Source organism: Babylonia areolata, chromosome 27, assembly GCF_041734735.1.
Source record: "Babylonia areolata isolate BAREFJ2019XMU chromosome 27, ASM4173473v1, whole genome shotgun sequence".
Classification (NCBI taxonomy): domain Eukaryota; kingdom Metazoa; phylum Mollusca; class Gastropoda; order Neogastropoda; family Buccinidae; genus Babylonia; species Babylonia areolata.
The window spans coordinates 2400597-2427692 of NC_134902.1; the positions used below are offsets into that span (position 1 = coordinate 2400597).

At 41.7% G+C, this 27096-nt stretch overlaps 1 protein-coding gene across 2 annotated transcripts; it reads right to left on the minus strand.

The window, feature by feature from the left end:
* Window positions 1-1396: 1396 nt before the first annotated feature.
* On the minus strand, window positions 1397-26833 carry LOC143301612 (V-type proton ATPase subunit C 1-A-like). 2 transcript variants are annotated; one of them, XM_076616009.1, is made up of 13 exons: window positions 26669-26833; window positions 25670-25798; window positions 24874-24941; window positions 18969-19063; window positions 18439-18533; window positions 16588-16679; window positions 15121-15219; window positions 14279-14347; window positions 12283-12375; window positions 11519-11612; window positions 10815-10912; window positions 9316-9445; window positions 1397-4664 (listed from the first exon to the last, which is right to left on the minus strand). In XM_076616009.1, the coding sequence occupies exons 2-13, from the start codon at window positions 25796-25798 to the stop codon at window positions 4560-4562; spliced, it is 1167 nt and encodes a 388-aa protein (XP_076472124.1). In that variant the 5' UTR covers window positions 26669-26833; the 3' UTR covers window positions 1397-4559. The 2 variants fall into 2 exon arrangements, with proteins under 2 accessions (XP_076472124.1, XP_076472123.1); XM_076616008.1 differs by having other exon boundaries at window positions 25670-25806; window positions 26669-26831.
* Window positions 26834-27096: the final 263 nt, after the last annotated feature.

Here is a 27096-nt window from a genome sequence, read left to right on the forward strand (position 1 = left end):
CGTATACAGATGAAGGGGGTTCAGGCACTAGCAGGTCTGTACATGTTGACCTGGGAGATCGTAAAAATCTCCACCCTTTACCAACCAGGCGCCGTTACCGAGATTTGAACCCGGGACCCTTGGATTGAAAGTCCAACGCTTTAACACTTGGTTTATTGCACCTGTTATGCAGTAGATGATAACCTGCCTTCCTTGTTTCTTCCTTCTGGTTTAGAGAGCTCAGTGAAAGAGATGTGCACCTCTATTCAGATTTGATGGAAGGAAAGTTTGGTGGTTATCGTAGTGGCTTGCTTACTTTCTATAAGGGTTGGGATTTTGTTCACACTTGTTCAGTAGTTGTTCTGTTGTATGTGCAGTGTGCAAGGCAGTGAAAGCTGTATCTGCTGTCTGTATAGTCGGTGCCCTTGAAACTGTTGCTCGTGTCGGTAGTTTTGACAATAAACTTTAATTTTGTTAACAGTTCGCGTCTTATGTCTTCTTGGGTTTTGTACGCAATTTAAAAAAAAAAAAAAAAAAGCTTTAACCCTTTGGTTGCTTCAATCGCTAGGTGACTTGCAGCAAGAACACAACAGTTGCCGTGGGGCAACTTGTGTGGAGAACACTGCTGGCGCCGATCAGCAACTTGTATGGAGAACACTGCTGGCGCCGATCAGCAACTTGAGCATTAGGGTTAACAAACTTGTGGTACTCTTAAAAAAAATAACACCGAACTTTTCTGGCACATCCTGCCACATGTATCAGAAAGGAGGAGTTTGTATTATACTCCATGTTTGGTGTTACATATACTTAGCATGTCAAACTAATGCAAACTAGGCCTATCGGTTTGCTCTGCTTGGCCAAATTTCGCGCGGCTAACAGTGAAAAGATGAGCCGTCTTGCCCCGGTCTGCTCTCAGCCAATCAAACGCCTCTAAAAGCTATAAGCGCTGAATCATTCCTTTAGCCAAGGCTCTCCACGCCATCTTGTCAGGTTTACGCTCTGTCTCGTCTTATGCCATCCTTTTCATTGTTGAACCAACTCTTGCGCAGTCTGGAGCGGTTTTCAGGGACTTTTTAAAGCTTAGTTTGAATGATGGCGAGTTCTTCCACCAGTTCAGATTGTAAGCAGCAGTTTTGGTTTAGACCACAATATATGGGGCAGCAAGCTGCAAGTCTAACTGAAAGGTGGTTGGCAGAAAATGATTTTGCTGATGACAGTGGAAAAGAGTTCATGTCCCATGGCAGCAAACTGATGAGTGACACTCACAGCTTTGCTGCAAAGCCGGTTTTCAGCTGACTTAGCCGGCTACCATGTAAGGGTTAAAAATTAATGAAACAAACAAACAAAAAAAGAAACAGTGGGATTTAGGTTACACATACTGAAACACACACACACTCACACACACACTGAAGAATCAAACGCTGCGTTTCCCTTTATTCTTCCTCTCGTACAATCCTCTATTCAAACAGAATACATGCAGACCTGTCTGTTCACTATCGGTTCTACCGATCCTCCAACCTACCTACCGGTCTACACAGTTCACATAAATTACACACTCAATCCACTGTGTGACTAAAATGACAGAAACACACAGCACAACCTGTGCTAAATATTATTCACAAACATAATTATTCCATTGACTTATCCATTCACAGTGATTGTGGTTTTTTTCCAAGTGCCAGCACACTCACACACACAAAAAGATACACAGACACACACACTGCAACTAATACCTGTTTCTTACAAGCTACCAACATTGTGTAGTGGTGGAAGTCCATTCTATAACTACACAAAAGTTACAAATAAAAACACAAAAAAAACCGGAAAAAAACCTAACATGTTATGTCTTTGCACATGACCCCACATCCACAATGACGTTGTCACAGGCTAATTTTGATAGACAGTGTCAGTGGCAGTTGGAATCCATATCAAAGTTGATGAACTAGAGTTGGAGTTGATCTGAAAGCAACACTTCATTGTTGGAAAGTGGCCACAGGGAAAGAGAAAGTAGAGGGAGAATTATCAGTTCAGGGTTTTAATGTCAACGCCCACTTCAGGTAAAAACCATCGCAGAAAGTTGGTAGAAGGAGGGATATATCTTAACACTACACTGACATCACCAGAACGACAACACGTTCAGATAGGCAGCGAAGATACCAGCTTTTATATAGCATATCCTTGATTCAAACTCTCAACATTTTGAACACAAGCTCACAAGCTGAAGATTGCGACTGGCATCCTGGGACCACTTAATCAAAGTGCGTGTCTTAAAACCGAAACAAAGTAAACTAAAAAGAAACCTTTTTCTTTTCTAAACCATCAAAATAAAAATAAGGAAATGCATACAATACAGAAATACTCCTACTCATGTGTTTTTAATTAACCCGAAAACACTGACGACAGTTTCTAAGGACCACCACTCATTCAGATTCCATAGATTCCATTCAAGACTGCGTTATTTGAACACAAAGTGAATCGACAACCTTTTTTTGGCCTGGCCAGTTTCCTTGAAACCAAGGAACAACCATTATTATGGCCAAGTGCAAAATGCTAAGACACAGATTTGTGTAGACCTGAGGAAATACTCCACACACACACATCAAGGAAAATGTGAGAGCAACTTTGATGTGTATTCAAAACTTCACTGAAACATATATAAAACATATAAGGTTCACACAGATTTTTCATAAAAAAACGCTAAAACTTTTTAAAAACCTGTAAAACACCCAAGGCTAAAAATCAAAAACATCAGAACCATGATGAAATTCAAGACATTTTGAGTGCCGACATTTTGGTCACAAAACATTGTTTGAGATTTAATCTTTTACAGCTCATCATTTTAACTTTAAATCCAAATTTTGAAGCTGTGCAGAAACCATGTATAATTTTGTTGTTGTCACTCAATACAGAGGCCAAATTTTAAAACTTTTCCAACCATGATTCAATTTTTTTTAAAGACTTTTAAGCACTTTAGAAATAGCATATATATTTTTTTTTTCTCTCTCTTTTTTTTTTCCAAACAAATTCTTAAACACTTTTCAAAACCTGTATCAACCCTGTTAAAAAATTCACTACGTAGAAAAAAAAATCCACCACACCACACACAGGATCTTTCCTTCAAATAAGGCATGAATCCTTACACAGGTGCACTCAACACACGCCTGATATGGGATTTTGTTCCAATTTCCAGGTACAAAACATCAACAACAACAGCAAAAATTACAACACGACTGCATAAGAGAGGCTCAGAAACATGCATAAAGACACACAGCGTGTCACGTAATGTTTGTTCTGACAAAGGTGACATTTGACAATGTTGCTTCTGGTCCAGCCGACGTCTCACGGCATTATCAGAAATGCCCGATGAAATAAAAATTCAACTTCATCTCAAAAAAAGGTCCTACATCTATTAGAACAGATATTAAATTGATGTACTCATCATTCATTCTCTCTTTGTTACACACAAGACGAAAAAAAAAAAAAGGCATTCAACTATACTTGGTCACAAACACACACACACACACCCACATCATACGAAATTGAATTTCACAGATATGATTTTCTTACTCAGTCTATATTCTACCTACCACAGATCCATGGAGAAATCACCATTCAGGACTAGTTACGGACAAACTACATGATGACTACTGTGACATTTCAAACTACAATCCACAGAAAAAAGGTTCATGAACTGTTTTCAAACAACCTGTTCTTCATCCATTTCCTTCAAATTGTTAGCATCTTTTTGTTTCTTACTCCCAAAATTACATATTCATAAGGAATGCTTTTAGAAAATTCTGCATACAAGTTCAACACATTCTGGGACATTCCAAAAAATAAACAGTTAAAAAAAAAAGGGAGGGGTGGGGGTGGGGGTATAAATGTCCAACAGCCTTCTGTGCCCACTGGGGAAGTGAACTCCTATCCACTGTGTCTGGGGCTTGGCAATGGAAGGCGAGGCCCAGTCCTCTCCTGTATGGAATGTGTAATATGGTTGCCAAATATGGTTTAACAAAATACCTTTCTTTTTCACACAATTCTTTACCTCACTTTCGGCTGCTCTTGGACAATGATATATTCCACATAAACCCAAGCCAGCAACACCAACATGTGGGGACAAGGGTACTTGTATCACATTTGTGTGGCTGAAATATCCATCAACACACACAAAAAGTTTATGGGATGCTTCTCAACAATATCAAGAACCTGACTCAAATGGAAATCACGCCCCTTCCCCTAACCCCCCCCCCCAATCCCAACTCTTTTCACAAAGTGTACTCACATTCATGCAAATCTTCGAAACTGTTTACTGAGGCTAATGTCATCATAGATACATCTACACAGTGGTAACTACAACAACCTGAACACCATCTCAAATCCACAAAAAAATTCACAACTGGTAACGTCGCTCCAACCACCAACCATTTAATTCTCTCTCATCAGTGACAAAAAAAAAAACCAACCTATAACATGACACTAAGCATTTTGCTTGAGGAGGAAGATCACTTGCTGACATACACAAAGGACTATAATCATCATAACAAGACGAAAGGCGGTGGTGGTTATCCCCCCTGTCGGTATCACAGACGCTGCTGGTCGAGGAGGTCAAGGTTGATGCGGTAATAGATGTAGGGGTAGTAGTCAGACGACCCCACGCTCATCCCAGGAATGTCCACCATCTGACTCTGTGCACACACAACACAATGTGTGACTCTGTGCACACACAACACAATGTCTGACTCTGTGCACACACAACACAATGTGTGACTCTGTGCACACACAACACAATGTCTGACTCTGTGCACACACAACACAATGTCTGACTCTGTGCACACACAACACAATGTCTGACTCTGTGCACACACAACACAATGTCTGACTCTGTGCACACACAACACAATGTATGACTCTGTGCACACACAACACAATGTATGACTCTGTGCACACACAACACAATGTGTGACTCTGTGCACACACAACACAATGTCTGACTCTGTGCACACACAACACAATGTATGACTCTGTGCACACACAACACAATGTCTGACTCTGTGCACACACAACACAATGTATGACTCTGTGCACACACAACACAATGTATGACTCTGTGCACACACAACACAATGTGTGACTCTGTGCACACACAACACAATGTGTGACTCTGTGCACACACAACACAATGTGTGACTCTGTGCACACACAACACAATGTGTGACTCTGTGCACACACAACACAATGTCTGACTCTGTGCACACACAACACAATGTGTGACTGTGCACACACAACACAATGTCTGACTCTGTGCACACACAACACAATGTCTGACTCTGTGCACACACAACACAATGTATGACTCTGTGCACACACAACACAATGTATGACTCTGTGCACACACAACACAATGTATGACTCTGTGCACACACAACACAATGTATGACTCTGTGCACACACAACACAATGTGTGACTGTGCACACACAACACAATGTCTGACTCTGTGCACACACAACACAATGTGTGACTCTGTGCACACACAACACAATGTCTGACTCTGTGCACACACAACACAATGTCTGACTCTGTGCACACACAACACAATGTCTGACTCTGTGCACACACAACACAATGTCTGACTCTGTGCACACACAACACAATGTATGACTCTGTGCACACACAACACAATGTATGACTCTGTGCACACACAACACAATGTGTGACTCTGTGCACACACAACACAATGTCTGACTCTGTGCACACACAACACAATGTATGACTCTGTGCACACACAACACAATGTCTGACTCTGTGCACACACAACACAATGTATGACTCTGTGCACACACAACACAATGTATGACTCTGTGCACACACAACACAATGTGTGACTCTGTGCACACACAACACAATGTGTGACTCTGTGCACACACAACACAATGTGTGACTCTGTGCACACACAACACAATGTGTGACTCTGTGCACACACAACACAATGTCTGACTCTGTGCACACACAACACAATGTCTGACTCTGTGCACACACAACACAATGTCTGACTCTGTGCACACACAACACAATGTCTGACTCTGTGCACACACAACACAATGTCTGACTCTGTGCACACACAACACAATGTATGACTCTGTGCACACACAACACAATGTATGACTCTGTGCACACACAACACAATGTGTGACTCTGTGCACACACAACACAATGTATGACTCTGTGCACACACAACACAATGTGTGACTCTGTGCACACACAACACAATGTATGACTCTGTGCACACACAACACAATGTCTGACTCTGTGCACACACAACACAATGTATGACTCTGTGCACACACAACACAATGTGTGACTCTGTGCACACACAACACAATGTATGACTCTGTGCACACACAACACAATGTGTGACTCTGTGCACACACAACACAATGTATGACTCTGTGCACACACAACACAATGTCTGACTCTGTGCACACACAACACAATGTATGACTCTGTGCACACACAACACAATGTATGACTCTGTGCACACACAACACAATGTATGACTCTGTGCACACACAACACAATGTGTGACTGTGCACACACAACACAATGTCTGACTCTGTGCACACACAACACAATGTATGACTCTGTGCACACACAACACAATGTCTGACTCTGTGCACACACAACACAATGTATGACTCTGTGCACACACAACACAATGTGTGACTCTGTGCACACACAACACAATGTATGACTCTGTGCACACACAACACAATGTGTGACTCTGTGCACACACAACACAATGTGTGACTCTGTGCACACACAACACAATGTATGACTCTGTGCACACACAACACAATGTATGACTCTGTGCACACACAACACAATGTGTGACTCTGTGCACACACAACACAATGTATGACTCTGTGCACACACAACACAATGTCTGACTCTGTGCACACACAACACAATGTGTGACTCTGTGCACACACAACACAATGTATGACTCTGTGCACACACAACACAATGTATGACTCTGTGCACACACAACACAATGTGTGACTCTGTGCACACACAACACAATGTGTGACTCTGTGCACACACAACACAATGTCTGACTCTGTGCACACACAACACAATGTCTGACTCTGTGCACACACAACACAATGTCTGACTCTGTGCACACACAACACAATGTCTGACTCTGTGCACACACAACACAATGTATTGTAGCTGGTTAAAGGTTAACTCACTTTGGCACTGCCTGTTAGCTCCCCTGACTTTCCCCACAGACGACCCATTTGTATGGGTAAGAAATAAACTCACCCCAAAAACAAATGTTAGAATTCATGAACTCAAAACTTCCAAAACTGATCAGCAACATAATGAGTTAGCTGGGGATAAAGTATAAAACTTCCTCCTTTCTTATGCTATCATACAGTGAGATGATGAAACTATCCATACTTTTGGTTCGAAATTTGCACACACTGATGACTTGTAAACGAATCCAGGAAAGCACAAAGAGTTTGACACAGATTTAATTCAGAACGTCATATAGCCATGATAAGACCCCTTCCAAACTGAACCATTTACAGATTCCAGAAGCATGAAAACAAAGCTTTGTCCAGCCAATTAAATCAACAAATCTCCATCGATTTTCACCATTTAACTCTCTCCGGACGAAGGAATGCGTGAGCATTCCTACAAACAATGTATTCGGTTTCAGACGACGGAATGGAATAGCATTTTCAAAAAATAAAAATCCATCACGCAATGTACACGTGATTTTGTGATTAGCCAAGCAGAGTGCGCTATTCTGAGTCACTCCACAACCGAATGGTATGATTGGCCAGCCTGCCATGTGTGGCCCGTCTTGCACACATGCTGACCAAGTCACTGACCGGTCGTCTGCTCGCGTGCCAACCTGTTAGCAAAGCGTGCTCTTCTCAGAATGTTGTGAAGCGAACCAGGCAGTGACGGCAACATTTTAGAGTTGCCGAAGTACTTGAAATGCTAAAAACTGAAGGGTCAGACATTGAAGAGGTGTATGATAACGAAGAAGAAAGTGAATTTAATGCAGAAAGCGAGCATGGGTATGGTGATTCGGGGTGAAAAATTGGCATTATTTTCTACATATGGCAAAACTGTAAAAATAAGATGAGAAATTTGATTTTTTTTTTTTTTATGTAATAGCTCAACACATAATAAACCAGTTCTGAAAGTTTCATTTCCTTACTCTGTATTTTGTATTTTTTGTAATTTTTTCCAAACCCTTACAAATGGGCTGTCTGTGGGGAAAAGCAAGGGAGAAAACTTGTCGTCCCGAGTGAGTTGAGAAAACCACCCAATTTTTCTATTCCAGTGGTCTCACGTAGTGCTGGTCCAGGGGAGTTGTACCAGGCATGTAGCTGTGGGGTAGAATGAAATAATACAAAGGATATGACATTAGGGAGGGTTTGCCATCCCACTTTCGTCTGATTGACGTGAAGGTTCCATGGTTGTTTTTTTTTAGTGAGAACTGTGTGCGCATGTGAGTTTCCATTTCCTGTTCTTTCCAGGTCACTGAAAGGCTAAAATTCTGTCGTGGAAATCGCTGTTTTGTCGTATGGATTTTGAACATTTTCGGTGACTATTTTTGCAAAGTTTACAAGATATATTTGGTTTGATAATTACGCCCATTCTTTGCTTTAGTCTTCTATGTTTACTTTCAGCGTTTTTCTTGTCACATATCCGTCATTACATATTCAAACTGATCCATTTACAAACTCTGCCCGAAAAGCTATCCACACAAAGGCAAAAGGCAATACAAACTTAGTGAGTTACAGTGGTGGGTTGCCCATAACGTCATATATATGGAGTGATGGCCTAGAGGTAACACGTCCGCCTAGGAAGCGAGAGAATCTGAGCGCGATGGTTCGAATCACGGCTCAGCTGCCAATATTTTCTCCTCCTCCACTAGACCTTGAGTGGTGGTCTGGACACTAGTCATTCGGATGAGATGATAAACCGAGGTCCCGTGTGCAGCATGCACTTAGCGCACGTAAAAGAACCCATGGCAACAAAAGGGTTGTTCCTGGCAAAATTTTGTAGAAAAATCCACTTCGAAAGGAAAAACAAATACAACTGTACGCAGAAAAAAAACCAAAAACATGGGTGGTGCTGTAGTATAGCGACGCGCTCTCCCTGGGGAGAGCAGCCCGTATTTCACACAGAGAAATCTGTTGTGATAAAAAGAAATACAAACAATATAACCAACTTCTGGCTCTGCAAGCAATACAAGGTCCCAGCACGATAGGGGGCCTGTACACCCTCCCTACCGTCCACACAGAAAGCCCCCTCACCTCGCTGTCCTTCTTCAGGGCGGAGCTGTCCAGGTGCTGGTACTGCTGCTTGAGGACCTCACGGAGCCTCTTCTGGGACCGCCTGTTGGGCACCAGGATCATGGCCTGGAAGTTGACTGGCAAGCCGTACCTACAGGACACAGTCACACAGTGAGGCACACAATGACACAGTGACACAATGAGACACAGTGAGACACAGTGAGACACACCATGAAAACTGGTTTGTAACAAGATAAGACAAACTCTTTATCAATGAGGGTGACAGATAAGCAAAAGAACAACCAAGATTTATACAACAGAAAATATCACAGAACAGAATTGTGTAAACACACACACACACACACACACACACACACACACAAAGAGGAGTAGAGAGGTTGCTTAGGAAAGTGCATTATCTTTCTCTGTTTGTTGTTTTTTTTTCTTCTTCTATGAATGTAAATAATAAAAACTGATAAATTCATCATAATTCTTCAACAGGATGAAATCACAAAAGAGCAACAACAATAAAATGACTCAAGACTTTTCAACACCCTAATCCCCCACAAAACACAGGCTTACAAAAGGAGAATGACTTTCCCCCCCACTTTCTCTTTAAAACATGAACTTTTAACTTTTTGAGCCCTGTACCAAAGCATTGCTCTAGCATCAAAATTCGTCTCATCGAAACAGTTTTCACTTTCCTACATAATGCACAAACCACAAAGAAAGAGAAGTAACTTCCACAATATTTCAGGACATGTATTCACATAATCTTGAGGAAAAACAGAACATTTTCTGCATTCATTCTGCTATCAGTACAGCACAGAAGCCTGCCCTGGCTGTAAACTCCTCAGGGTTGAATGGGTTAACTCACTCCGGACGACGGAACGCTATAGCGGTTTCGACAATTAAAAATTTTTTCCACATTTTCCTCATTGGGTAGCATAACAATCGCAGCTACACCAGGCATTACGAATGTGTCATGGGTCAAATGGAAAGTTTCTTCATGAGATTCCGTAACAACACACTCCACAGCGAGCCAGTGAGTTCAGGACCCCACACGACAAGCTAATCTGCATACGTATCAAAAATGGCGTTGCAGGCGATACAAGTGGAATTTTTCTTTTTTTAGCAAACTAGATCACGACAGTGGCTTTTACCACTGCTGAAGTGATTGAAATGCTTCAAACTGAAGATTTCAACATCGACGAGGATGATGAAGACGTTGAATAAAGTATCTGTAGGGAAGAAAGCTACCAGCAAGTAGGTACTGACAGTGATTCAGCTTCTCAGAACAGTGAAGAGGGAGTGGGGTGGGCGTTCACATGACGTAAGAGGGGTCAGTGGGTCAAGTACAGTGAGTTTCATTCAGTTACTTTATGTTTTGTATTTTTTGTGATTTTTTTTCCTAACCCTAACAAATGGGTCGTCTGTAGGGAAAAGCAAGGGAGAGAACTAGTCGTCCGGAGTGAGTTAAAACATCAAAGAAAGCGGTACAGAAGGGACGGAGTGATTACCTGAGCACGGACTCCACGAAGACCCTCAGAGCCTTGACGTGCATCCAGGCCATGAAGCACTCCCCAAAGTTCACCTTCAGCCACCGCACCAGGGGAGGCTGTGCACAACACAACACTGAAGGCATCACATACAGCTGGTCAACCCCCCGAAACGGAGTATGGCTGCCTACATGGCAGGGTAAAAATGGTCACACACGTAAAACCCGCTCGTGTACATATGAATGAACGTGGGAGTTGCAGCCCACGAACACAGAAGACAGTTGGTCATCTTTTGTACACCAAAGGATTTTTTTTTCTTCTATAATTACTTTCAATCTGTTTATCCATTTATTTATTCATATTATCATCATTATCTCTTTTGTTTTCCTGCATACTTATCAATTTCTTTATATCATCATCATTTTTCTTTTTGTTTCTTTATGAATGTTATTTGTTACTTCTATTTATTTGTTAATCTATCTATGTGTGTGTGTGTGTGTGTATGTGTGTGTGTCTGTGTGTGTGTGTGTGTGTGTCTGTCTGTGTGTGTGTGTGTTTGTGTGTGTGTGAGTATGTGTGTGTGTGTGTGTGTGTGTGTGTGTGTGTGTGTGTGTGTGTGGTGATCTGCATTGTGCATCTCTGAGTGTGCACACAAATCAAGCAAAACATTTTCCATAAATCAAACCATAAAAAAAACACCAACAGATGCAGACAAAAGCACTGACAAACTGTTTCTTTTTCTTGGTGTCAGCCTCCTCAGCCTCCTTCTTCCCGGCCAGGATCTGATCCTCGTTGTAGACAAAGTCACGTACTGAGAACCTGTCACAGAGAAGGTTGTTGTCAGTCCACAGAACATTCGACAGGTCTGTCATTCGCATACTGGGACATGCACACATACACAGACACAAATATACACATACATGCACAGAGAAAGAGAGAAAGAAACACACACATGCAAGCACACACACACATTCATCTCATATCAGTTATTGGTGAAAAGATGTTCAAAGTAAAGAATGAACACTCACACACACACACACACACACACACACACACACATTCATCTGATATCACTTATAGTGAAAACACATCAAAGGTAAAGAATGAACTTTCACATACACATACACACACACACACAATGCATGCACACACACACACACATTCATCTTACATCACTAAAAGTGAAAAGACATTAAAATAAAAAATGAACACACACACAAACACACACACACACATACACACACACACACTCACCACAAACACAACAAATCCCTTTCTAACTGCAAAATAAAACACACACACACACACACGCACACACACACACACACACACAAACACACACAAACACACACACACTCACCACAAACACAGCAAATCTCTTTCTAACTGCAAAATAAAACACACACACACAGAAAACAAAAGTCAACCAAAAACAGTATAAAAGAAAAGAAAAGAAAAAAAAGCAAGTTATCGACAAACAAAGCCTTACTTGTTCTCACGACACTTGTGTTTGAACTCGTCGGCCACACGCTGAAAGAGAGTGACGGTAACCAGCTGGGCCTCCTGGTCCTCAAACAGAACCCTGCACACAGACGCCAACCCCTGTCACGTGTTTGTCAGAACAATCAGGAAATGTGGTAGGAACATTTTGAATTTGGTAGGAACGCTTGGACTCCAAGCCATATCAGCAAAAGTACATTTTATCTACAAGGCGTACGAACACTTGGGCCTACCTGCAACACAGTGTGACTGCTACTGTTAAGCTGACCGGTCCACTCAATACTGTTTCAATGTAAACACACACACGATTAGCCGTGAGACCTTCTTCTTCTTCTGCGTTCACTCGTATGTACACGAGTGGGCTTTTACGTGTATGACCGTTTTTACCCCGCCATGTAGGCAGCCATACTCCGTTTTCGGGGGTGTGCATGCTGGGTATGTTCTTGTTTCCATAACCCACCAAACGCTGACATGGATTACAGAATCTTTAACGTGCGTATTTGATCTTCTGCTTGCACATACACACGAAGGGGGTTCAGGCACTAGCAGGTCTGCACATATGTTGACCTGGGAGATCGTAAAAATCTCCACCCTTTACCCACCAGGCGCCGTCACCGTGATTCGAACCTGGGACCCTCAGATTGACAGTCCAACGCTTTAACCACTCGGCTATTGCGCCCGTCAGCCGTGAGACCAAGGTTAGTAGTAACTGCCATGGCCTTGACATCGATAAATGAAGAGCGTCTGGGTAATGTCATGACAGGAAAGCGTGTGACCACGCTATGTAGTCAAAAATGGACTCGTCGGAACATTTTTGACATAGGCATAACGTCGGAAACAAACTGCGGTCAACCGTAACAAAAAACGACGAAATCATAACAGCTGGCGTCTCTGCCTGCACATCACACACAGCTTTTCCCTCATCATCACGTCCAGCTTCATTTCTTTCTTTTTTTTCTCTGCACAACAAATAAAATGAAATGTACTTGTGGCTTCTGGTAAGTTAAAATTGTTGAGGGTCCCAGGAATTCTTTTACCGTAATACTATAATAATTGATAATTGTAGATGATCCCGGACTACCTTCAGAGGGTCACTGTAATGCTGCACATTCTGATCAGATCTGCTTTGCTACACACAAAGGCAGGCAGGCATAACTTCCAGTCATCACTGTCTAGGATTCCAGAGTGAGATGTATGAGTGAAATTAGCAGCACTAAATTTGCTTATCGTTAAGAATGTTCCTAACTCCACGGTAAATTCCATATACTCAGGAACATTCTTAACTCTAAGCAAACTTTGCACTGCAAAGATTGCCTTGTTCAACCCAGCCCTGGGCCAAGAAAAATGGAAACAGCTCTTCCTCATAAGAGGCAATCCTAGTGACAGACTGAAACTTCCACACAGGGTTTTCACTCTTTTTGTAGTGTTCATTCTTTAAATGTTCAGAACATCCCAGGGGCCTGCTCAATGAACATGCAGTGTGTCCTCCCAATGTTCAAAGTGTAAGACACACTGATGACTAAGCCTTACCTAAAGACCTGCTGTTCTTTCACGGAAGAAAAGAAAACGCATGACCTGACATGACCTCGCTAAAAACAAAAATAAACTAAAAACCCGTAACAAGACAAACCAGTTTCTGGAGATACATTTCAGCTTCTGAGGAGGCTACAATTTTCAGCATACAAAGGACCCCCCCCCCCCCCCCCACTGAAATTCCTTGGTCTGTTCTTCCATCTTTTAATTTCAGTTACCTGTATGTGAACAGATGCGTTAGCTGAATCTGTCAGCCTTTGAAAATTCTGTCAGACTTGAAACTATCTTTAAAACAATCCACATAAAACTGTATGTCAGACCCCTGCCGGAGTCTGCACTAGTTGGGTCAGGGTTAAGTATGTGTCATTAAAACTGTTCTTCTTTCCTCTTTTGTCACTGAAGAACTGCTTTCATATTTGTGTGTATATTTCACATATATACATTCTACGTACCTTGACGATCTGGGAACCACCATGTCGGTCAGCTTTTCGTACCTATCGAACCAGTCTCTGTTGTTCCCCCTGAAGGTACAGAGATAAGTATATGTATGTATCTTGTCTCTCTTGTCATTTCACTGGCAATGGAATGCTAAATTTGTCAGTTTACAAACACAAATGTATGTACGCACACTAACTAACTCAAGCACACACGCATAATCACACGCACACACTCGCTTGCAATCACACAACCTTGCACATAGACACACGGTCAGAAACTCACACACACACTCTCACACAGACATACCCCCACCAACGCACCCACCCAACCACACACATTACATACCAACGCTCAAACACACACACACACACACATGCACACACACATGCACACACACACACACACATGCACACACACACACACACGCACACACATACACACACCACACACACACATTCATACACACACACACACACACACACACGCACACACACACACACACGCACACACACACACACACACACACACACATACATGCACACACACACACAAACACACACATACCACACGCACACACACACAATCGCACGCACACACACACACACATACCACATGCACACACACACACACACACAATCACACGCACACACACACACACACGCACGCACACACATACACACACCACACACACATTCATACACACACACACACACACACACACACACACACACCACACACACACACACACACACGCCACAGACACACACCACACACACACGCCACAGACACACACCACACACACACACACATGCACACACACACACACACACACACACACACACACACACACACTGACCTGGGTATGACGACCAGCAGGGTGACCAGATACTCAGAGTCCAGAACAAAGTCATCCTTCTTCACTAAGTCCACCACATTACGTGTGAGCAAGCTTCCCCTGAGCACATCAAATCAATTCAATCATTCAATCTACTAGAACATTATTTCTATCACTGTTGCACTCACTCACACATACACACACACAGATAAATACAACATCTATCATTTGTTCTGGCATAGAAATTTCTTTTTCTAGTTCTGTCCGCAATCTTGGTTTTTACCTCGATTCATCCCTCACGATGGAAACTCATGTGAACCACCTGTGTAAAGTTCTTTACTTTCAGCTTCGTAAGATAAGTAAAATCCGCCCCTTCCTGTCTGTTGATGCCGCCAACAAACTTGCTGTTGCATTCATTTTATCCCGCCTAGATTATAGTAATTCTCTCTTAGCTGGCCTTCCCAATGATAAACTTTACAAGCTCCAGAAAATACAGAATAGTGCAGCTCGACTCGTCCTTAAAACGTCGAGGAGAGAGAGCGCTACTGCTCTCCTGCGGACACTTCACCGGTTGCCTGTTCAAGCCAGAACTGAATATAAGGTTGCCTGTCTATGCTTTCAGTGCCTGAATTATGATACCACACCCTCAAATCTTTCTGAGCTTATTAACCCGTACTTGCCAAACAAAACATTGAGATCTCTTGGTTCCTCCCAGCTAACTGTTCCTCGATACTTCCTTAACTCCTGTGGAAAGAGGTCATTTTCAGTGGCATTACTCCCATGCCACTTATTCCAAGTCCCCCATACACAGCCACACCCGGGTTCGTCCGTCGCAGTCCCAGTGTCGGCAGTCTGCAGGGAACCATCGATGTTAGGTCGCCAGGAGGCCCACACACCAGAGGAGACCCTGCACTGCTGCTGAGTCACCTCTGTGATGTTCGGTAGTGCCTGTTCTGATTTAACGTACTTCAGACACCCCCAGCTACACCCTCTACTGATGACAGTAATGGCTTAGTCGCAGAGAGAGACTGAGAAAGCGTCCCCCCAGAATGGAGACCACCACTACATCCTTCCAACAACAGCCCTCCATGACTCTGCCGATACTAAAGACTTTGACAGGACTCATCCGAATCATGGAAGTTGAGGGGAATTGAAACTGAGGTCACCACGAGAGCAGGGCGTGAAAGGCCACATAATTTAAGACAATTTTGCATTCATTGATGATTAAGGAGGGGGAGGAGGAGGTGGAAGAGAATGCTTTGATAAATGAAAAAACAATATCACTCATAATTGAAAAGATGAACAAAACAAACCTCTTTAGTTTGGGTCACGCCTACATAGAACTGATCAGATTCATGACTGATTTCTTTCTGTCGATCTACACAGCAGACCATAAAACACAACAGTGCCATAAAATGCAAGAACACACACACACACACACACACACACACACACACACACACACACACACACACACACAAATCTTACGTGGATTTGCGTTCGAAGCTCTGCAGGTTACTCTTCAGTGTGTTGTAGGCGTTGGCTTTGCTCTTCAGATCCGTTTCAGCCTGACTCAGTTGCTGCAAAGCAATCACAAGCAAAGAATTAACAAGCAAAACATTCACACACAAAGTATATACAAGCAAAGCATTAACAAGGAAAACATTCACACGCAAAGTATATACAAGGAAAGCATTAACAAGGAAAACATTCACACACAAAGTATATACAAGCAAAGCATTAACAAGGAAAACATTCACACACAAAGTATATACAAGCAAAGCATTAACAAGCAAAACATTCACACACAAAGTATATACAAGAAAAGCATTAACAAGGAAAACATTCACATGCAAAGTATATACAATCAAAGCATTAACAAGGAAAACATTCACACACAAAGTATATACAAGGAAAGCATTAACAAGGAAAACATTCACACACAAAGTATATACAAGCAAAGCATTAACAAGCAAAACATTCACACACAAAGTATATACAAGCAAAGCATAAACAAGGAAAAAATTCACACACAAAGTATATACAAGCAAAGCATTAACAAGGAAAACATTCACACACAAAGTATATACAAGAAAAGCATTAACAAGGAAAACATTCACACGCAAAGTATATACAAGCAAAGCATTAACAAGGAAAACATTCACACACATAGTATATACAAGAAAAGCAATAACAAGGAAAACATTCACAGACATAGTATATACAAGAAAAGCATTAACAAGGAAAACATTCACATGCAAAGTATATACAAGCAAAGCATTAACAAGGAAAACATTCACACGCAAAGTATATACAAGAAAAGCATTAACAAGGAAAACATTCACACGCAAAGTATATACAAGCAAAGCATTAACAAGCAAAACATTCACACACAAAGTATATACAAGTAAAGCATTAACAAGCAAAACATTCACATGCAAAGTATATACAAGGAAAGCATTAACAAGGAAAACATTCACGCGCGAAGTATATACAAGGAAAGCATTAACAAGGAAAACATTCACACACAAAGTATATACAAGCAAAGCATTAACAAGGAAAACATTCACACACAAAGTATATACAAGCAAAGCATTAACAAGCAAAACATTCACACACAAAGTATATACAAGCAAAGCATAAACAAGGAAAAAATTCACACACAAAGTATATACAAGCAAAGCATTAACAAGGAAAACATTCACACACAAAGTATATACAAGCAAAGCATAAACAAGGAAAAAATTCACACACAAAGTATATACAAGCAAAGCATTAACAAGCAAAACATTCACACACAAAGTATATACAAGCAAAGCATAAACAAGGAAAAAATTCACACACAAAGTATATACAAGCAAAGCATTAACAAGCAAAACATTCACACACAAAGTATATACAAGCAAAGCATAAACAAGGAAAAAATTCACACACAAAGTATATACAAGCAAAGCATTAACAAGGAAAACATTCACACACAAAGTATATACAAGGAAAGCATTAACAAGGAAAAACATTCACACGTAAAGTTTATACAAGCAAAGCATTAACAAGGAAAACATTAACAAAATATCAAAGGACTTCCAAGAATCTAACACTGCTAATGCTCCTAACCAGATGATGCAAGTAAGCCATGTCGGACAAAGTTTGGGGAAATTTGTGTTTCAATGCGGTAGCAAAATGTGACAATAACTGTTGACTTATTTGCAACATAACAAAAAGACAGCTGTAAATGAAACGCAGAATAACCAGAAGACAGCTGAAAACAAAAGGCAAAAAAAATAACATGAGGACAGCGCTCTGTGGACCAAAATGCAAAACAATCGTCAAAACGCTCACCTTCCCAATCATTTCGGCCAGGTCCTTCAGCGACTGTTTGATGGGGAATTTGGCTCCATCCCACGCAAACCGTTGCACATAGCTGCTGGGCGTGGCTGCACACAGGAATCATTTCATGTGGAGAGTTGGCCAAGTGGAAACGCGTCCACCTTCGAAGCGAGACAATCTGAGCTCAAGGGATCAAGTCCAACACTCACCAGTATTTTCTGCCCCTTCTCAACTACTCCTTGAGTAGTAGTCTGGATGCTAGTCATTCAGATGTCATGATAAACCAAATGTCCCCAGAATAGCATGCACTTAGCACACACAAAAGAACCTATGGCAATAACAGTGGCAAGAACACAGTGGCATGAATGTTTATTGTTAATTCATATAGCAAAGTTTCTTGTTTTGTTTCTTTGGTGTTTTTTTGTGTGTTTTTTTTCTCACAAGGCTTACTGTACCACACAGCAAAGTGACGGATCCAATATTCACAGATATTGAACAGACAGTGAGTACTGACAGATCCAACATTCAGGCAGATTTCTCACCATCGTTGATCTTGAGGTTTTCCACCAGCTTGTCTCTGGTGGGCGTGGTGTCCTCCAACACTTCCCCCAGGTACTGTGCAATCTTGCGTGTCACGCTGAAATCACCACACACACACACTGATCTCATTATGTCTCTACGTGCAGCTTGTCACATCTAAGAATTACGCAAGCAGAATAATGCTTACAATTGCTAAAGGTGAACTGATGGAGACTAATACAAGTTTTAAAGGTTAAAGGTTGGAGACTAATAGGAAATTTTCTATCTAAAATTACGTTTAAATAACATACTTACCGTGACCCAACTAGTGCAGACTCTGGCAGGGGTCTGACATTCCTGTCCTGTGCAAACTACTATCTGTCTATGCGGAGAAAACGAAAGTAACTACGGCCGATAACCTCCTGGAAGTAGGTAACCTCCCCTTTGTCCCGCTGGTTAGCGACCTCTTTTTCCGGCAGCCATCATGACACCTGTTCCTGTGCTCTTCATACGGCTAAGTTTTTTCATATTTTCTGTCTGTCGATTCTCTGGCGTTCTTGTTTTTTTTCAAATTTTGTCTTCAACCAGGTCACATTTCTTCTCAGTTTACGGTCAGTGCGCGACCCATCCGCTTTTACTGAGCAACTTTTACCTCGTGATCTTATCTGTGATGATGAAGAGAATGAAAGAGAAGGTGAGAGAAAGAAAGCATGAAAGAGAGGAAAGAGAGGAGGCGTGAAGAGAAGACTGAGAAAAAATAAAACTAAGCCCCCACTGCCGTCTATGATTTTATCCAATGTCAGATCTCTTAATCCAAACGGCAGAAACTGTAATTTAGATGAAGTACGAGCAAACTGTCGATTTTTAAATGATTTTAGGAACTCGTGTGTGCTTTGTTTTACCGAAACCTGGTTTAGTGAGAAAGTGTCGAACGAATGTGTTGCGATTGATGGTTTTAACACTCCGTACAGAATGGACAGAGACTGCAAGAAAGTGGGGAAGAAAATGGGTGGTGGCGTGTGCCTGTATGTCAATGAGAAGTGGTGTGACAGTACGAATGTGTGTGTGAAGAAGCAACTGTGTACACAGGAACTTGAACTCATATCAGTGTCGCTGAGGCCTCGATACCTGCCACGTGAGTTCGGCCGTATTTTCTTGACTGTTGTGTACGCCCCAGTCTTTGACCAGGCATCTGCTGCACGTGCAGGAGACGATCGCAGGTGTTGTTCGCGAACTTCAACTCATCTCTGCCGACGCCCCGTGTTTTATTGTTGGAGATTTTAATCATTGTGATTTAAAGAAAGCCTTACCTTCTTTTAAACAATATGTTACCTGCCGGACCAGACTGGACAAGACAATCGATCTGTGTTATGGGAACATTCCTAATGCCTACAAATCTGTTCCCCTTGCACCAGTGGGTGTATCTGATCATGATGTTGTACATTTAATCCCAGCCTACAGACCAAAGATACAGACAGAGCCGATTGTGAAAAAGAGTGTGAAAGTTTGGACGTCAGAGAGTGTGGATGAACTGAGAGGATGTTTTGATTGTACTGACTGGAGTGTGTTGACTGACCAATGTGAGAATGTTCATGAAGCAGCTGATGTTGTTACATCTTATATCAGTTTCTGTGAAGACATGATAATTCCGACAAAAATAATTAAACTTTTCCCCAACAACAAACCATGGATCTCAAAGTCTCTCAAAACAATTTTAAACGAGAAAAAGGTAGCGTTTCAGTCAGGGAACAAGGAGGATAGGAAATTGCTACAAAAGAAGCTTAGAGGTGAATTACGAAGGGGACAGAGGGAATTCAAGTCAAAAGTAGAGCAACAGTTTCAGACAGGGAGAATGGCAGATGCATGGGATGGGTTAAAAATTATCACTGGAGAAACGAAAAGGAAAACAGTAGCTTGTAAAATGGAAAAGGATGAACAGATTGATTTTTCAAATAAACTGAATGATTTCTACTGTCGGTTTGAAAGGAATGAGCTGGGAAGGGAACTGGATAGTGTTATCTCACAGTTGCAGGAAAAGATCAAAGATAGGAACACAGGTGAAGACTTTGAGATCGATGCAAAAGTTGTTGAATCTTTATTTTTAAAACTGAATGTCACGAAGGCAATTGGCCCCGACAATATCTGTGGAAAATTACTGAAAACATGTGCTTCCCAGTTGTGTGACGTGTTCTGTAAAATTTTCAACTGGTCTCTGAAGGACTGCTCTGTCCCCAGCATCTGGAAAAAATCTACTATCTGTCCTATCCCCAAGAAAAAGAACCCAGCCGCACTAAATGATTACCGTCCTGTTGCCCTGACTTCAGTAGTGATGAAATGCTTTGAAAAAATTATTCTCCGACATCTTCTTTCTTTCACTGAACAGCAGCTTGACTGTCGTCAGTTTGCTTATAAAGCACACAGAAGTACTGACGATGCTATCCTAACTCTCCTTCATAATGCTTTCCTTCATTTGAATAACATGGGATCTTTCGTTCGTATCCTTTTTGTTGACTTCTCTTCTGCTTTTAACACAATACAACCTCATCTCCTTGCCCTCAAACTGCTAGGCATGGATGTTGATCCCTAGCTTACTCTTTGGATAGTAAGTTTTCTTCTCAATAGAACTCAGTCCGTCCGCTTTCATTCTGCCCACTCTTCTCTAAAATCTACTTCTACTGGTGCACCCCAAGGTACAGTGCTGTCCCCTGTTCTTTTTACACTGTACACAAATGACTGCAGAGGCACGGAGGAAACTCCTGTCATAAAATATTCTGATAACTCAGCAATTGAAGATCTGTCCAACTCTGATGCTATTTATTTCAGTGAAATTAAAAAGTTCTGTTCCTGGTGTGAGAAAAACTATCTGGATCTCAACGTATTGAAAACAAAAGAAATGTTAATAGATTTTCGGAAAGACCCCTTGCCTGTAGCTGACCTTGTTATTGATGGTCAAACAGTGGAGAGGGTCAATGAATATAAATATTTAGGGACCATCTTAGACAATAAGCTGACTTTTGACAGAAATGTTGATTCCATTCATAAGAAATGTCAATCTAGAATTTTTTGTTTACAGAAGCTTAGAAATGTTGGTATAAATTCAAATATTCTTCAAAGTTATTATCGATGTTGTATCGAGTCCGTGCTTACAGTTTCATTTATGTGCTGGTATGGAAGTTTGGGAGTGAGGAGTAAGCGTGTTTTGAACGATGTCATGAGTGTATGCAGTAAAATTGTGGGAGTGAAACAAGCTAGTATGCAAGAGCTGTATGAAAGTCGAGTGGTTAAAAAAAGCAGGCAGATAGCAACTGACGACACCCATATTTTAGCAAAGTATTATGAGCTGTTGCCATCAGGACGACGCTACAGAACTTTAAAGTTGAAATCCAGAGCTCTGAAGACTTTTATTCCACGTTCAATCCACCTTTTAAATTCTTGAGAACTGTGTGTGTGTGTGTGTGTGTGTGCGCGCGCACTCTCATGTGAGACGTGTGAAAGTCCGTGCATGATAGGCTGTACCTTGTTCTAGTTGTGGTGTGTGTGTGTGTGTGTGTGTGTGTGTGTGTGTGTGTGTGTGTGTGTGTGTGTGTGTGTGTGTTTACTGAGCTTAAAACGTGACAATTGGTTATAATGAATGTGCAATATGTAGGAAGAATAATGTGCAATATGCAGGATGAATGTACAATGAATATGTCTAATGCTAACGTCCATATTCTAAATATATTTCTGTTTAATAATTGCGATGTAATAATTAATTGCAATGTTTTTAAAAGCGAATATGTGAAATGCTTTTATTTGAGAACATATGTTTATTACTCTTGTTTAATCAAGTTATCCGCGTGTGTGGGGTGAGTGGTGGGGGGAGGGGGGTGGGGGGGCGTGCGGTGCGGGTGTGTGCTGATTATCTGGTTGTGGTTTTCCGCAATTCATCTTTATTCTTATCTTATCTGTCTATTATAACCAATGTGTAGTATAGTAAGCTATGTTTATAATTATATTCAAATAATGTTTCTTAATTCTTTCTGTTTTTACATTAAGAATACTAGTTATTACGTGCAGTGTGTGGATGTATGTATGAAACGATGTATGTGATATTTTTTACATTTGTATCTTCGTAATATTTGTAGGGGCTGTTGTTGGCTTTTACAGCTATGGTCACCATGTTGTTTACTCGTCTATGTTGTGATAATGCACCTGACCAAATTTCTCCAGTTGGAGATAATAAAGCTATTCTTATCTTATCTTATCTTATCTTAATTATATGGTTCGACTGGGAGATCGGGCTAAAATTAAGGTGCGATCGCAATCGATTCGTGGACACTCTGGGCCCTCTATTTCTGGCCCTCTCAACAACACCAACCCGCCGCCTCCTCCACTTCCGTCGCTCCCTCCGGTTGACACCAGACCTCCACCACCTCCTGCACCTTCTCCGGTGACTTCTAGTACAAGTTTTCAAGGTTAAAAGTTGGAGAATAAATAATACAAGTTTTCAGGTTAAAGGTTGGAGAATAAATAATACAAGTTTTCAAGGTTAAAGTTTAAAAGTCCCATAGGCTTTCTCTGCCATGGGAGAAATGAATTCCTATCCACTGCGTCTACGGCACAGGAAAGCGGGAGCTCTACACTCTCCTACTGCTGATCCCAACCCTCTGAGATCAGGCGGAGTAAGGAAAAGTGGAGCAAAGCGCCTTTTCCAAAGACACACAGCACCATGCTGAAACTAATCCTCGAACCCTGATCACTGATCAACACTGGATCAGAAATCCAAAGCCTGACCCGTTCTGCCACAGTGCCCCTCCATACAAGTTGAAACGTTCAAAACAAGACATACTGGTTGTTTGGAATAAGGAACAAGCTTGTCCAAATTACTGACCTTACCTAAGTTTAGCTATTTATGGTTCTTCTTCTTCTTCTGCGTTCACTCGTATGCACACGAGTGGGCTTTTACGTGTATGACCGTTTTTACCCCGCCATGTAGGCAGCCATACTCCGTTTTCGGGGGTGTGCATGCTGGGTATGTTCTTGTTTCCATAACCCACCGAACGCTGACATGGATTACAGGATCTTTAATGCGCTTGCATATACACACGAAGGGGGTTCAGGCACTAGCAGGTCTGCACATATGTTGACCTGGGAGATCGTAAAAATCTCCACCCTTTACCCACCAGGCGCCATCACCGTGATTCGAACCCGGGACCCTCAGTTTGACAGTCCAACGCTTTAACCACTCGGCTATTGCACCCGTCTTTTCTGGTTCTGAATCATTGAAGACTGACAGGGCAAACTCAGGCCTGCTGGCTGCAGGTGTTCGGTCTTCTCTTCACCATCTGCACGATGCGGATTGTCAAACACCCTGACAGGAATGGCAAAAGAGCGCTTCATTTGTGTTTTCACTGCTGAAGACGTAAAGGATCTTTTGATATATATATATACAGCAGTTTCAGTTTCAGTTTCTCAAGGAAGTGTCACTGCGTTTGGACAAATCCATACGCTACACCATACCTGCCAGGCGACTGCCTCACCAGCAGCGTAACCCAACGCGCTTAGTCAGGCCTTGAGCGCATGCACATATTTGTTTTTCTATCAGAGCGGATTTCTTTTTCAGAATTCTGCCAAAGAGGACAACACTCTCGTTGCCATGAGTTCTTTTTCAGTTCACCAAATGCGTGCTGCACACGGGACCTCGATTCTCATCCGAAAGACTAGACGCTCAGTTTGAGTTTCCAGTCAAACTTGGGAGAAAGGGCAAGAGCAGGCTTTGAACCCAGACCCTCGCGGACTGTCTGTATTTGCAGATAAGCGCTTAACCAATCTGCCATATTCCTCCTTATGTATAGTGCACTTTGGAAATCATATGTAAAGCCAGTATGACTAATATCTGTTACTAATGTAAGTAACACTCAGTAACACTCTTCAAATGAATAACATTACCTTTCTGCAAAGATGTCCAACTTGGCCAAATCATCCCCAAGTCCTACAAGTGTGTCCAGGGTACCAACCTAAAAATACAAAAACAAACATTTACAAAAAAGGTCAACAAGCAATTCTTGCTTACAACGTTACTCCTCTCCCTTTACCCTGTGAAGAGTTATTGTATCTCCACACAAAATAACTGTTCACCAGAGTCCTGCTCTTACAACGTTACTCCTCTCCCTTTACCCTGTGAAGAGTTATTGTATCTCCACACAAAATAACTGTTCACCAGAGTCCTGCTCTGTTGGTTCTGTGCCTAAGCCTCCACAAATGGCTCTCCCGTCTATTCTGTAATATTGTCAGTCCATCATTTCTTTCCCTCTATTTTGCTGCCTATTATTACTATATAGATTTTTTTTTTTTTTTTTTTTGTGCAAGTCTTGGTATGATCTGGTTTTACATGCATACTTGATTGTGAAAAAGCTGTTTGCTAAGTCTGTGTGGCAGGATGCTAGCCAGTATCCTTGCATTCGCGTGTATGTGTGTACGTGCCCGAGTGCGTGTTGCAGGGATGCGTTTTCTGAAGGGTGTCATGGGTGGGTGGGTGGTTTCCAGTGTTCAGTTGCATGAGTGTATTCTGGCAGGTGCTTCCGTGTGTGCGGGGGGAGGGGTGTGGGGAGGCGCGGAGTGGGGAATGCAATGTAAAGCGCTTTGAGCAGTGCTACTGTAGAAACACTCTATAAAAATGCCCAGTATCGTTATTGTTACAGATTTTCAATTCTGCAACTGTTCAAAGTTTTCTTTAATATTTTACCCTCAGTTCCGGGATGTTGAACTTGTGGTTGCTGGAGAGGTTTTCTGCTGACGTGGCACGGTTCAGAGCTTCCCACGTTTTCTGAGGCGTGTTCTCTCCCGGTGCTGAGATCAGCCAGACTTCCGCCATCTTGAAACCTGAGTGAAGACACGCCAACAGTCACAAAGAACTCATGGAGGTGTATGTGTGTATACATGCATACACTGCACGCACATGCAGGCATGTGTGCATGTTCATGCAGCTCACACAGCTCCCTCTCTCTCTCTTTCACACACACACACACATACATACACACACATATGCACACACACACCCACACACATACTCTTTCTCTCTCACTCACACACACACACATTGAGGTCTTTAGCTGATGTTTCCAAAGAGTCCAATACTGACAATTACAAAATATATCTTCTATAAATTTACAAATCATTTCACAATTTGAATCCATCTACTTAAAAGGATCTTCGTTTGAATGACGTTCAACCCAAATTCAAATTCTGAATCGCTCTTTCTTTTGACCTTTTCTCGTGACAAGGTAGCAGGTATGAGATACAATTTTGTTTTGTTTTTTTTGTTTTTTTGCTACATTCTTGTTGTTTATTCGTTGCAATGTAAAATCAAAAGTCTGAAACACAAAAAGTATGCAAGTGAAAAAAAAAGAAGAAAATACACGTATGTCATTTGAGGGACACATGTTCATGAGTGCAGATATTAACATGCATCAGTCGAATGCAAACACCTTGCGTTTGTGTGGATTACTGACAATCGTTAAATCTTAGATTCTACGAACAGGTTTTCTCGATAACTAAATTACCCCCAGTACGCTTATTATCTGCCTCTTTTTTCACTACTCGTAAAATTTATCACACTCTACACGACAAGTATTTCAGCACTGCTGAGCCAAAAATTGTGTCGGCTGCTACGAACTGACAGTACTGATGGTCAAACAATTGAGAAATAAATTACAAAACCTGCACATTCTTTTTAAATACTCACCGTTATAATAGAGGATGTTTCAAACGAACTATGAATGTCCGTAAAGACCGTTTCCCTGCAGGGGAGGTATTGTTTTTAAACAGAACTCCCAACCACAAACACGTCTGGTTCGCGATCACAAGCCGGCAGCCATGTTAAGTGCACGTGATGCATCACGTGATATAGAGGCTGCGTCAACAAAAGAAATTACAGTCTGCCATGAATATCACGAGATCTGCGATTTACTGTATGAAATAGCCACCAGATGAAGTTTCCCCCACGATCTCCCTGTTTCTCTTCAGTAAGCACGCACGCATACACTCGCACACACACACACACACACACACACGTCACACACACACACACACACACAGTGTTGATTCATTTACATACTCAATCTGTTATTCAATCTGTTTCCATAACCATTATATCATTATTATTATTATTAT